The sequence below is a fragment of the Plasmodium gaboni genome, chromosome 11 (genome assembly GCF_001602025.1).
Source record: "Plasmodium gaboni strain SY75 chromosome 11, whole genome shotgun sequence".
Lineage (NCBI taxonomy): Eukaryota > Apicomplexa > Aconoidasida > Haemosporida > Plasmodiidae > Plasmodium > Plasmodium gaboni.
Window position 1 is genome coordinate 1,094,112 of NC_031491.1, and position 15,879 is coordinate 1,109,990.

The window sequence follows — 15,879 nt, forward strand, 5'->3', positions numbered from 1 at the left end:
TATATATGCATATTATAAGCGTTTCTTTTTTAATATTCATATATATATATATATATATATATATAATTATGTATATAATATTTACTAATGTATAATATATATAATGCTAATGGGAAAAAAAAAAAAAAATATATTATATTTTTTTTTGTTCGTTACAAAAGAAATTAAATTATATAGAAGTTGTATTTTTTATTTTTCATTAATGATATATAATATATGTATGTATATATTGTAACAGCAAAAAAAAAAAAAAAATATATATATATATATATATATTATTATATAAATGATGTTATATAATTATAAATAATATTTTTACTTATAATTATCATAAAATCATCCAATATATTTATATATATATATATATATATATATATGTTTCCTTTTCTATACTATTTAATTTTTTAAACGTAAAATTTTAGGAACAAAGAAAAAAAAAAAAAAAAAAAAAAAAAAGCAAATATATCTATCTCTTGACATATATACATTATTATACACTAACAACTATAATTAAAATGAAAAATAAAAAAGTAACGTTGAATGTTTAAAAACAATACATAGAATTATTTTATGAACGTTTCATATTTTATAGAATCAATAAATATGAAAGTAAACATATTTGATAGTAAGAAAAAAAATAATAACAGGAAAAGGAATATCATAAGATCTGCTAAATGGAACACCAAGAATAACAACATAGAATTATCTAAGAAAAAAGATTCAAGTAATAAATATAAAAGTATTTTGAAGTATTATAAAAATGAAAATAAAACAAATAAATTTATTGATAAAAGGAAAAAAAATAAATGGTTTCATAAAAATAGGAAACTTGAAAAGAAAAATATTTTTAATTTAAATGATGATCTTTTATTTAAATCAAGACATATAAGTACAAATGATTTTATACATTCTGATAATTCGGTAAATGAAAATGATCAAGAAAATTTGAATGATAATAAAATAAAAAGGAATAAGAAATATAATGCTATGTTGGATAAAATTGAAGAAAAAAAAATATGGAAATTAAAAAAATATGAAATAAAAGAAAAATTACGTAAATTTGATGAACATTTTGATGAAATTCAAAAAAATGTTCTTGGTCTAAATGGAACTAAATGTGGAGCAACAAATGGTGTTGTTATAGAAAATAAGAAGAATAAATTAAACAAGTTTACTCATGCATCGAGAGAGAAACACGATTTAAAGATTGATGCTTCAAATAAAAGGGGAGGCACCGAAAAAGGAAAACAAAATTGTTATGATTATGATGAAGATGAAGAAGAAGATTATGATGATGATGAAGATGTAGAAGAAGATTATGATGATGATGAAGATAATGGTGATGAAGATGATGGTGATGAAGATGATGATGACGATGATGATGATAACGATGATGATGAAAACGATGAACAATTAGATGGTGAAAACGATGAACAATTAGATGGTGAAAACGATGAACAATTAGATGGTGAAGACGATGAACAATTAGATGGTGAAAACGATGAACAATTAGATGATGAAGAAGAAGAATCTGATGATAATCAAAATATATATTCACATGATAATCAAATGTTAAACCATGACAAGAATGAACATAAAAGTAATTATATCAAAACAAACAATGACTCACAAGATGAATTAACAAATTATAATAGTTATCATACTGATAATAGTGATAATGAAGAAATTAATAAATTATTTAATAAAGAAACATTACCTTCCAAAAAAAAAGTGTCCAATGAAAATATATCAAAAGAGAAATTAAATGAATTATTGGAAAAATATAAAATTGGTGATAATATAAATATATGTAATTATTTTATTAATAATACAGAAGAAGAAAAAGAAAATATACCTATATATATATATATAAAGAATAAAGAATATGATATAAAAGATGTAATATTATTACTTGATGATTATAATTTTGAAACTCAAGAAAAAATTTTATACAGAATATATTATATAAATATGTTTAATACAAAAGCGACGAAAAGTATATATCACTTTTCTTTTTTTTTCTCATTAATTGATTATTTCATATTAAGTATATATAAATGTTTAAAATATAATATGAAAGTATGTGAACTATTAGGATGTTATGAAGATATAATTGTAAAATATTGTCATGAAATGAAAGCTGAATTTTATTTATATATATCTTTTTTACTTTTAATTGTATTCTCTAAAATTCAAAGAAAAGTAAAAACAAATATTTTCTTTAAGAATAAGAAAAAAGTGTTACAAGATTATGTAATATTAAATGAGCATAATGCAAATAAGAAAATTGATGTATATATATATAGAAGAATATTAAAAGGTGTTGATATGTTTACTACTATATTTGAAAATTATAATAATGAAAATATATATATTTCAAATATTCATTTTGCTATATTATTTTTAACATTAACCGTTTATCCAATAAATAATTTTATTGATGATAATAATATGTCTTATGTAGCAGAGAATAAAATATTGGATAATGAAAATGATGTAATAATAAATAATAATTATTTTTTAGATATTAATAAAAATAATATAAGTGATGAGAAATTATTATATAAAATGAATTACTTAAAAGAAGATATAAATAATATAAACAATATAAATAATTATAATGAACAAAAACATCCAATTATATGTTATATTATAGAAATATTGGAATTCTTGTTTTATAATTATTTTTATACAAACAATGCTAATTTATTACATTTAAAGGATTATCAAAAATATGATTGGGTATTTCATATTAGTACGTATGAAAATCATGATAATATCGAAGTATCTTTAAAAAACCTGGAGGTACACTATTCATTTAGTTGTTTTGAAAATCTTATATGTGATAAGAATAAGGAAAGTAAAGATTTTGATCATAATGAAATAAATAATCAAATTGTTAATGATCTTGGTATATTTTATAAGAAAAAAGAATTCAAAAATGCAATGATATTATTAAACTTGTATAATATTATTATGGAAAATACTTTAGAATATAATCCTAGCTTTTTTTATTTGTCCTTTAAAATATTAAACACCTTGTTGTATAATCATATAACAAGTCTTAAAGAGGACATCATTGACAAAAATATAAAACCCAATGCATTTGAAAAGGAAAAACAAAAAAGCCAAAATAATAACATCAACAACAACACCAACAACACCAACAACAATAATAATAATATGTATGACAAATTTGATTTATCTTTTATTATTTTTAAAAACATATTTTTCTTTTTGAAAATTTATATAGATAATGATATTAATATATACATATTAATAAACCATGTTATTATTCCAAGTTTGTTTTATCTATATATGAATTTCTTAAAATTTATAGTCACAAATAATATTAAATTAGATTTTATAAATATTATTAATATTACTAAAAATATTAATATTAAAGATGGAAATGATTTCTCATTTGAATACGAAAAAACATATGAACTGTATGAAAAATATTTAATTATATTATTATATATATTTAAATTAATTGAATATTCACAACATCAGGATATCAAACCAATCATACATAAAAATACAACACAAGGGAATATTTCTTTCTTTACACCCAAATATGCAAATAACCAAAATCCAAAAGATTTTATTTTTATGCAAAATAATCAAACCAAATTAGCTGAAATGAAAAGTATTAAAAAAAAAATCAAGCAACAGAGAAAGTTTGATTATAACGAGGTAATAAAAATATGCACACATATATGTTATTACAAAAATGTATATATATATATATATATATATATATATTAATATTTACATTTATTTATTATTTTTATTTTTATAGATGAGGAAGGAGAATAATTATATCTTGGCTCTAAAAGCTAAAGATGAACGAGACAGGAAAAGAAGAAACCAAGAAAAATACAAGAAAATTAAAATGATGGCACAAAAAGATGTAGAAGAATATAACAAAATGAAAACATATACACATTAAAATGAACAAATAGAAATACCTTTCCAGGATGTTTTTATATTTATTTTTATAAAATTTTTTGTCTTAAAATTTTTTTTTTTTTTTTTTCATTTTTTAAACATAAAGTTTGTTTTATTTAAAAAATAACACACATATATATATATATATATTTATATTTATATATTTTCATATATATCTTACTTTTAAATTATAAAAAAAAAAAAAGAAAAAAACTCTAATATCTATGTTTCAATAGTTCTGATATAATAGTTGTATTACAGTTAAGTATAATAATGATGAAAATGTTCAATATATTTTAAAATATAAAAATTAGGAAAGTTATATTATTTTAAATATATACATATATTTATTATATTCTAAGGTTCTTTTAAAATATGAATAATAATTAATATGTATTATGAAATGAAAGTATACACATATATGTATATATATATATATATATATATTAGGACAGATAATATTCACACGGACATATTATAATTAAATGATATAATTAAAATATATATTATTGTAAAAACGCGGTTAGTTATTGTAGAAATGTATTTTATTAGTCTAAAAATTAATAAATAAATAAATACATATATATATATATATATTTGCATATGTGTATGTCCCATTTAATTTTTTATGGATCATTTATCGTGGCCATCATAATTAAAATCTTCGTTTAGCATATTACGAATATCCTTCAATTTTAATCCACACCACTCATATTTATTTATATATATAGGTGTGTAGCGTTTTTCATATATTCTATTTTGTACAGATATATGTTCTGATACCTTATTAATATGTGTTTTAATTTTTAAGATACTACTAATATTTTCATGTACGTCTTCAAGAAAGGTACTGCAAATTAAATCTCTCCAACCGTTTCTTTTTAGTAGACCGAGACTCTCCCTTTCCTCCTTTTTGGGTATCATATAATACATATAAAGTTCACTCAAACCTAATAAAATATAAAAAATATATTAACATTTTGATTAAAAAATTATTATACACAAAAAAAAAAAAAAAAAAACATACATATGTATATGTATATATATATATATTTCATTTTGTACCTATTATACGCTCATAGGATTCCTCCGAATCATCGGGAATAGACTTCATACATTTGCAAGGACAACTATTAGATAACTCTGTGGTTTTGCCCACATTTTCTTTTTTCATATTTTCTAAATCATAATGAACAGAATAATTATCTGTATCATAGTGCATATTTAAACACATATACTTGTAAGAACATAAAATTAAATAGCATTGTCTTGGAAATATATCAATATCACTAAATATTATATACAAAAATTTGTTATTGCTATTTTTAGAAGATAATGTATTATTATCCTTACAATTATTATGATCTTTCATATTATTACATGTGTTGATGATATTGTCTTGTTTATTTTCATTAGCTTTGAAAAGGTTCTGATTATAATTTAAGGCATATGCACATTCTTTATTAAAATTTAAAAGATGAGTTAAAGGATATTCATATGTAGAATAGTTTGAGAAATATTCATCTTCTAATTTGATAATATTATTATGAGAATTATTTATATTATCATTTTCATGATGATCATTCTTGATTTTTTCTATATCTAATTCATTTAATCTATCATAAAAACTTTTTTTTTTTGTTTTTTTTTTTTTTTCTGTTTTTTCAGAATTTTTGAATTCACCTATTTCAGAATTCATACTTTCTATCACTTCTCCTTTTTCAGAATTGACATTATTTATATTATCTTTATCAATTGTATCATTATGTAATGTTCCTGTATTATTTAAAAATGCTTCTAAAATAACCCTAGGTAAGAATGCACATAAAATGTAATAAGTAGATTTTGTATTTAAAAATGGATGTGCCCATATACATTTTATGTTTAATTCAGATGTATTATTTAGATATTCAATTAAACATCCACATATAACTTTTGACACATTAATAATTTTTCCATCTGATTCTCTTTCAAAAGAATTTGTATTTAACGTTATAATAATACCAGAAAAATCTTCTAATAATATATCATCATAACATTTAGTAATATTTTCTAACATATTTTGTTCTAGTTTTAATAATTGAAAAGGCAAATTTTTATTTCTAATATCATCTCTTCTATTAATTTTATTTTCTACATAACTCCAATTTCCTAACATTTTCTCATGTAATAATTGACGCTTTCTATACATACAGGAATATTTGAAAAAGCTTAAATTATTACTTAAAATTAAGTCAATTTTTTTTTCTTTTATTTTTAGGTTTGTTATTACTTGGTTTAATTTTCTATATTTTATTTCTTCATTATCTATATTTGAATATTCTATATAATTTTCTTCTTCTTTATTATTATGTATTAAATCGTTTATAACTTGATGAATAAAAGAATTATCATATTTTTCAAAATATTCTGATTTTTCAGAATTTTGTGTTTCCTTTTGTATATCATTATCAATTGGTTGGCATTGTTCTTCTTTGCTTGTTTGTTTATTATTATTGTTCTCTTCATTTATGTTATTCTTGTTATCTCCAAATGTACAATTATTTAGATCCATAAATGTACATGTAGTAGCATCATCAATAACTTCATCCTTTTGTTGATCATTAAAAGTATCTTTCATATTAGAAACGGTTTTGATATTTTTCTCATTTGGTTCATTTGGTTCATTTGGTTCATTTGATTTATTTAATTCATTTGGTTCATTTGATTTATTTAATTCATTTGGTTCATTTGATTTATTTAATTCATTTGGTTCATTTGATTTATTTAATTCATTTGACTCATTTGATTCAATTTTGTTAATGCTTTCAAATATGTTCATAAACTTCTTAAATTCCTTTTCTATTAATTCCTTAGAATTATCACTCAGATAATATAAGCTATCATCGTTAATGTTATTATCATTTAATAGATCTTCAGTTTGTCTTTTTCTTCCTCTTCTTTTTCCTACTTGTACTTCTATTTCTTTTTCTATTTTTTTTTTCCTTCCTCTTCTTTTGGGTATCTTTTCATTCATTTGAGCATTTACATCAAGAGATAAATCAGCATCTTTATTTGTGATATTTTCTTTATTTTCTTTGTCTTCATTTTCTTCCTTCAATTCAGATGATATGTTATTTTTATCAACAACTGTTTCTTCCTTATTTGTAAGAATTACACTTTCTTTATCTATTTGAGAAGATATATTTTGTTCTTTATTTTGTTCTTTATTTTGTTCATCTCCATCTGTATATTGCACCACATTATTTGTTACGTTATGATCAATAAATAAATCATTATTATTACTATTAATATTATTACTATTACTATTAATATCATTATCACCATTTTGTCCTTCTTGTTTATCTAGATTATCATGCGACAGTTTTCTTTCTTCTCCATCTTGTTCTTCCGAAATATTCGTTTCCTTTTGAGCATATTTCTCTAATGTTTTAAAAACAATTTTGTAATCATTAATAATATCGGCAATTTTCTTTTTTTTTTGCATGAGTAGTTTTAAATCATATGGAATATTAATAGGTAACTTTTCAATTTTTAAATGTAAATTATACATTTTAAAAAATCGGTTTGTTTCTTTAATTAATTTTTTTCTTTGTTCTATAGCAAAATAAGGTAATTTGGAATCAATATTATTTTCTTCTTTCCTTTCTTCCTTTATATCATTTAATTCTTGTTCATTTAAAATATTTTTTTCTTCTTCTTGTTCTTTACTTGGTACATGTTCATGATTGAGTATATTGATTGTTTCGTTTCTTGGTAAAGCATCCTCTTCAGGATCATTAATTATGTTATCACTTTTTATGCTAGCAGCATATTCTATGATTTCACCACTTTGGATATTTAAAAGATTATTGTTATTTTCATTGATATTTAGTTCATCTTTTATATATTTATTCAAATCTTCATGTGGAATATCTATCATATTTATATCTTTATCGATATTACCATTTGTGTTGTTGAAAATTTTCATTTCTTCCTCAGAAAATTCATTCGAAATATTAGATACTTCTATTGGATTCTCAAAATTTTTATCATTTAGGTTATCTTTTACTTCTACAACATTGTCAGTTGTCTCAATTTTAAAAGATTCATTTTGAGTTTGTACATTGTTAGTTTGTACATTTTGAGTTTGTACATTTTGAGTTTGTACATTGTTAGTTTGTATATTTTCAGTTTGTATATTATCATTCTGTAGATTGTCAATTTGGGAATTTTCACTTTGCATTTTTTCATATTGTACATTGTTAGTTTGTATATTTTCAGTTTGTACATTTTCTATTTGTACCTTTTCAATTTGATCATTTACTATTTGTACCTTTTCAATTTGATCATTTACTATTTGTACCTTTTCAGTTTTCTTTTTTTTTCTGCCTTTCTTTTGTGTTACCATCTTAATTTGTTTATTTTCTTCCTTTCTCTCTTCCTGATTTTCTCTTACCAAATCAATATCCTCCATTGAGTTGTTTTCATTTGATTTTTGTAAATCATCATATTTTTCTTTTTTTCTCTTGTTTTTCTTCTTAGTTTTATTTTTATTTTTTTTCTTCTTTTCTTGCTCATATTCCTCATCAGTTTTTATGTCATCTTCAGAATTAATCATGTTATTTTTTTTATTTGTGGCATACTCAAGAAGTTTATTTAAATTTTCTTCATTTGTACTAACACTAGCATTATCAGAACATTTTCTTTTTTTAGCACTTGTATTTTCACAATCAAAATAGATACTTTCTGAAATATTTATATTTTTCATAACATTTTTATTATGATTATCTTGTGTATATTTTTTAATTTCGTTTATTTTATCTATATTTATATCATTAGACATATTTGCATTTAAAAGTTTCTGTATATTTTTGTTTAATTCTTCAAGTTCGTTTGTTTCTTTTTTCATACAATCTTCATCAAAGAAATCATTTTCCATATTTTCCTTATTACTAGTGTTTAGTGAATTTTTTCTTTTTTTCCCTTTTTTCTTTAAATTCCAATATTCATTGGTATTATAATATTGATCAAATTTATTTTTGAAGGAACTAAATTTTTCGGCAAAGATCATCATTTGTTTGTAACATTTTTCTATAGTGTTTTCATCAATCATAGGAAGAATTTTTTTACTATCTTTTTTTGTTCGTTGTTTTTTTTCTTTTTTCAATAAGTGTGTATTTCTACCATGATAATCATCTGATTTGTTGTCATATGTATTATTTGATGTTTTGTTATTTTTATGATTCTTTTGTTTTTTTTCTACCTCATCATTTTTATCATCATATTCTTCTTCTTCTTCTTCATCTTCATCCTCTTTTTCATCCTCTTCTTCTTCTTCTTCGCTTTCCTTTTTTAACTTTTCATCCAATTCTTCAAAACCATCATAAGCATCGTTATCCTTTTGTCCTTCCACTTGTTCGCGTTCATAATTTTCATTCGTTTTTCCTTTATTATTATTTATGAGAGATTTTTTTTTGAGCATATATTTTTGTCTCATTTCTTTTTTTTTCCTTTTCTCTATTAAGTTTTTAAAAATTTCATCAATACGGTTAATCTTTTTTTGTTTTCCATAATTTTTTAAAGAAGTGTTTTTGTTTTTATCATATATACCAATATTTTTCGTTTTTAAATTTTTGAATATATCTTTGTTCTTTCCTTGGTTTTTCAATGATGTGTCTTTATGAAATTGAATATTGGAAGGATCATCCAATACATTATATTCATTCATACTATTATTATTATTATTATTATTATTTTTATTATTATTTTTATTATCATATTGTCCCTTTATGAGAATATCCTCACCCAATACATCATTATTTAAATTATCTTCCTTCATAATATTTTGATTCCTATCTAATTTTTTTTTCCTTTTTCTTTTCCCTCCTTTTATTTCTTGTGCTACATTTTCATTGTTATGTTCTTCTTCCTCATATTGTAAATTCATTTTTTTTTCTTCTTCATTGTAAGGTGTGCTTTTATTTTCTTCCTTATAATCTTCTAAACTTTGATCTTTCTTAGTTCTAGTCTCATTTTTATTTTTGATTGTTATAAAATTACATATATTTTGTATATTGGAAGCCATAAGTTTTCTTTTCGTATATTTCCTTTTTACAAAATTTAAATTATGTTTCTTATTTATTTTTATATAATTATCTATTGACAACATATTTTCTTTTTGATATAATTTGGCATATTTCATTTTTTTACTAAATCCTGGAATATCCTTCTCATTATTATCAAACTTCTTGTGATTTTTGTTTTTAAGATTTTTCTTTTTAAGATTACTGTTAGATTCTTCTTTTCTTTCTTTATTCTCAGATAAGAAATAGTTTATATCTTTTTCTTGTTTATATGCATCATTCGTCATTTCAACGATTGTTTGGTTTTCAATGGAGGAATTTTTTTCCTGGATAAATTGTCGGTAATTATTATCATCATTATTACGATTACTATTATTATTGTTATTATTATTATTGTTCGGGTTATCCTTTTTAAAAGTGGAAAATACTCCTTTTATTTTTTTCATAAAATATTTTTCCATTATTGCATATAAAGAAAAAAAGCATCTAGATTAAAACCAAAAAAAATAAAATATAAATAAAGCAAGCAAATAAATAATATGTATATAATATATATATATATATATATATATATATATATATTATATATATATTTGACTATTATTAAGAAATATATAATAAATTCTTACAAAGAATTATTATACATTCTAATTTTGATCTCACATTTATTGTATATATAAATATGTGTACAATGGGAATATTAAGAAAGAATAAAATATGGTGAAAAAATAACAAGTGAATAAAAATAAATATATATATATTTTTATATATGATATTTATTTTATTCATTTTTATGTGAATATTCGTAAATAATCTTTTTATTTTTATATATTATTTTAATATTATATATATATAATATATATATATATATATATTATTAGATTTTTTTTTTTTTTTTTTTTTTTTTTTTTTTTTTTTTTTTTTTTTTTTTTTTTTTTTTTTTTTTTTTTTTTTTTTTTTTTTTTTTTTTGGTGTATCTTTATTGCACAATATAATAATTTAAAAAATAAGATAAATTGAAATATTAAAAGTATAATAAAATATTATATAATAGATTTGACAATATAATAGAAATTATTATATATATAATATATATATATAATAAATATATATATTTATTAAAAAAGAATAAAAATATGGTTATTATAATGCAACTATTTTTTATGCTTCATATAAGTATTATCATATGCATATAATTATATAATACACATATGATTCTTGAGAAAATAAAAAATAAATTAATGAAATAAAAATGTGTAAATAAAATATATATAAATACCTATATGGTGTACTATGATCATAGTATAAAGGAAGAAAAAAAAAAAAAAAAAAAAAAAAAAATTCTAAAAGAAGTAAAAATGAATGAAAATATATTATAAATGCTTATAATATTAAAAGTAATTTTAAATGAAATAATAATATATATAAGGTTTGTATTTTTTTTTTTTTTTTTTTTTTTCATTCTAGTATTATTTTTATTCGAGCATCTATTTACAGATTACTATTGTTTTTTAATTAATTTATTTATATATTTATTTTCTTAATTCGATTAATAATTTTATTTTATATATTTTTGTCATTCGAATAATATTATATAAAACTAAAATAAATTAAATAATAATAATAAGAAAAAAAAAAAAAAAAAAAAAAACTTATTTCCAATTAAACACATAAAAATTATATCTTTTTATAAGATATAGCTTTGATCTTATTATTTATGTATTATTTGATAAAAACATAAATACGATTAAAAAAAAATTAAATTTTCAACCTTTTTTTTATTTTTTTATTTTTTTTTATTTCCTTTTTAGCAAAAATTTTAATGATATTAAATTATTGAATTATATTCTTCTTTCCACCTCCAAAAAAATAATAAAAATAATAAATCCTTTTTAATACATAAATATATAAAATCGAATGAATACACTATAAATGTATGAATAAAGAATTTAATATACATTTATTACATTTTCAAGTACAGATTATAATATATAATTTTTTAAAAATTATACACATATTTATCTTAATGTGTACACATATATAATATTGAAAGTATGTATATTTCTTCAACATTACCTTTGTAATAAATCCATAGAATAAAAATAATTTTCTATCAATATTAAATATATTTACCTTTTCTTTAGTCTTTAATATTAAATGATTTGATGAAAGAAAAATATGGTAACTTATAAAAAATTATATACCATATTTTACTTGTCAACATGAGTATAATATTTCCTGGTAATATAATTCCATATATATGATTTTTCAATTTTTTCTTATATTATGTTATGGGACAGGGGAAAAAACACAGAAAAAATAAAATAAAATAAAATATATACCATGTAATAATTATATATATATATAAATTATATATATAATTACATTTGTTAGATCAAATATTTATTTTTTCTTTTTTTTTTGTAAGTTTTCCTTCTAAGAAATAATAGTGCATTATTCATTTTAATAAATATAAAATGTCAAAAAAATAAATATATATTTTTTAATATAAATGAATATAAATTAATTCGAATAAAAAATAAAGCATGTAAATATTATTTATCTGTATATATGTTTTATTTTTTTTTTTTTTTTTTGTTTTCGTTCATAAATGGACAGAAGTTGTAAAGGTTTAGGAATGTAGCTGAAAATGTAATTACAACATGGAGCCAATTGAAAAATAAAAAATATATATATATATATATATATATATAATTTATCAATTTATATCTTTTTAGGTTTAAAATTATAATATGCAGCTAATATATAAGCACAACCAATAAGGTGATATGTTATATTATAACAGTTATGTGCCTTCTCAATAAAAATAAATATGATGTTAATTGTTTTAATATACTAATATATAATATGCAATAATATATATATATATATATATATATATATGTATTAATTTAACCTTTGATGTATACACAATGAGTAAACTTAAAAATGACATGTTTTTATATAAAAAGAAGAGAAAATTTTATTATAAGAAGAGTTCCAGGTTTGTAAGATTTTTGTACAGTTTTGTGAAGTGGTATAAAATGGAAAGAGTAGTTGGTCCTGTATGGATAAATAAATATTCATCAATAATATATTTTTTAATGTTTTTATTTATATTAAATTTATCAGTTGGTATTTTAATATTAATATTAAGTTCACAATATATAGAATGTAGAATACCATATGAATATAAAGGTGAAACCTATACAAAATATTCAATTATAAAAGTAACCCCAGAACAATGTAAAGGTCAAAAGAATTTAAAAGAATTAAATGGTAATATAAATGTACATTATGAAATTCTTGGAATAGAACAAAATCATTATAAATTTGTTAGTGGTATGAAAAAAGAACAGTTGAATGGAAATATATTTTTAAATAAAGAAGAATTAGAAGAATGTTATCCTTTAATTACATTTTCCGAAGGAAAAAAAAAAAAAAAATTATTACATCCATGTGGTATATTCCCATGGAATATATTTACAGATAGTTATATTTTTTATGATAAAGAACCAGATGAAGTTCCTTTTCCAACACCATTACCATTAAAACAAAATGTAGAAGATATAACAATAAAATATTATAGACAATTTTTTAAAAATCCAACACCTCAAAATATACAATTATATAAAGATCATATATATTTCTGGATGGATCCAGACATACAATATGAACGATTACAAGAAAATAAAGAAACAAATGAAAAGTTACTTGTCTTACCACAAACATTAAAATATAATCAAGCAGGAAAAGCTATAGAAAACAGCCATTTTATTAATTGGATGATACCATCTGCACTTAATTATATTAAACGTTTATATGGTAAATTATATATACCTTTGAAATTTCCTTTTTATATTTATATAGAAAATAATTTCAAAATTAATGATACAAAAATTATTGTTCTTTCAACTTCGCAATATTATATAAGAACATTCTTAATTGGTTTCATTTTTATAATCATTTCGATCATTGCTTTGATATTATGTATTTTTTATCTTATAAGAATGAATAAGCATGAAAATAAATGAAATAGTACGCTAAAAAAAAAAAATAATAAATAAATATATATATATATATATATTGTAAATGTCGTCATATATTTTTTAAAAAATGATTTCTTATTTGATTTTCAAAATTTTTAAAATGTGTTATTTTGATACCCCTTTTATAACCAAACGAATTCATAAGAAAATTCAGACAAAATCGTTTCATCACATTTAATATATATAATAATTTTTTTTTTTATTTTGTCTCAATATTTATAATCTTTGTTGTATATTTAATTCTTGTCTATTAAATGTCAATTTTTTATTTTTTTAAATAAAACACAAAATAAATGAGATGAACAATAACAGAACAGATACACTTATATAGTTTTATTTATTATTATATTATCATTTATTTTTTTTTTTTATTTTTTATTTTTTTATTTAGCATGCATGTTATTTTACGATATTATATGCAACTATAAAAAGTTTTAAATAAACCAGTTGATTTTTTTTTCTGCATAAAAGATCAAATTATAAATGTATTTGATGTTATATAAGTAAAACACATCACAGCTAAAATATATATATATATATGTATATGTATATACCAGCTTATTAACAATTTATTATATTTTTTCGAATTAAATCCACGGTTCTTTAATCAGTTCCCTTTTTTGCTTTTTTAAATATACTTGTTATTTAATTATATATATATATATATATTTTTTTTTTTTCTTTTTTAATGTGCATGTTATTTAAATATTAAAAGGTGTGTTGACAAAGAGAAAAATCAAAAAAAATAATAAATAAATAATATAAATTGATCTAGGTATACAAAATTCTCAACCTCCTGTTAATTTTGAATAGTTGAAGAAAAGAACATTATATTATTCAAATTTTTTCCTTTTTCTACATAAAAATATATGGTTTATAACATATATTTTTTTTTATTTCCACATTAAAAAAAAAAAAAAAAAGCAAAAAGTTTTAATGTATTCGTCTATAATTGAGAATTACAAATAAATAAATATGTAATAAATATATTTATTTTATATATAGATATAATTTATCTGTTTATAATATTATTGAAAGTCTCTTTTTTTTTTTTTTGTTTTTTTTTATCTTTTTCATATTTTCTCATATTTTATCAATTTTGATTTATTTTATATGATCACATAAATGTGTTTAAATATTTTTTTCATATTTTATACTTATTAATATATATATTTTATGTGAACTGTTATGGGTAGAATATTTACACAGTTTAAATAAAACAACTTTCCTCTTATATAAATTAAAAAAAAAATAATATATATATATATTTAAATTTATGAATTAACAAGTTCAATGATTTTCCAATTTTTCATTTCGTGTTATTTATTTTATATTATTATATGAATTAATTTAATTTGGTTCTATTTTATTTTATTTGTTTTCGTAGTGGTAAATTAATCCCTTGTTCTGTATATATAGCATGCAGTAAGGGAAAAAAAAAAAAAAAAAAAATTGTCAGAAAAACAGATCATTTTGTTTAAATAAATATATATATATATATATATTAATATTTTGTGTTTCTCTTTTTTATATTCGATGGGATTTTTTGATTTTATTCGATAATTATATGTAATAAATATATTAAAAATATATTAAATTAAAAAAATATATAATAATATATAAATAAATATATTATAATATATATATATATATATAATATATATAACACCTTGTTTTGAAAACTTTACACAAACGTTATACGTACACAGGTTTTTTTTTTTTTTTTTTTTTTTTATGTATTTTTTTTTATTTAATTTTTTTTTAGATTTTTTTTTTAAATATTAAAAAAAAAAAAAAAAAAAAAAAATATATAA

General features: G+C 19.3%; 3 protein-coding genes across 3 annotated transcripts; 2 read left to right on the forward strand and 1 right to left on the reverse strand.

Annotated features, from left to right (window-relative positions):
• Positions 1-603: 603 nt before the first annotated feature.
• On the forward strand, positions 604-3,952 carry PGSY75_1133100 (conserved membrane protein, unknown function; the record flags this gene model as incomplete). Its single annotated transcript, XM_018786449.1, has 2 exons — positions 604-3,696; positions 3,803-3,952. The coding sequence occupies 2 exons, from the start codon at positions 604-606 to the stop codon at positions 3,950-3,952; spliced, it is 3,243 nt and encodes a 1,080-aa protein (XP_018641244.1).
• A 632-nt stretch (positions 3,953-4,584) lies between these two features.
• On the reverse strand, positions 4,585-10,477 carry PGSY75_1133200 (hypothetical protein; the record flags this gene model as incomplete). Its single annotated transcript, XM_018786450.1, has 2 exons — positions 4,585-4,901; positions 5,017-10,477. 2 exons carry the CDS (start codon positions 10,475-10,477, stop codon positions 4,585-4,587), a joined length of 5,778 nt encoding a protein of 1,925 aa, XP_018641245.1.
• A 2,472-nt stretch (positions 10,478-12,949) lies between these two features.
• Positions 12,950-14,050, forward strand: PGSY75_1133300 (putative LEM3/CDC50 family protein; the record flags this gene model as incomplete). Its single annotated transcript, XM_018786451.1, has 1 exon — positions 12,950-14,050. One exon carries the CDS (start codon positions 12,950-12,952, stop codon positions 14,048-14,050), a length of 1,101 nt encoding a protein of 366 aa, XP_018641246.1.
• Positions 14,051-15,879: the final 1,829 nt, after the last annotated feature.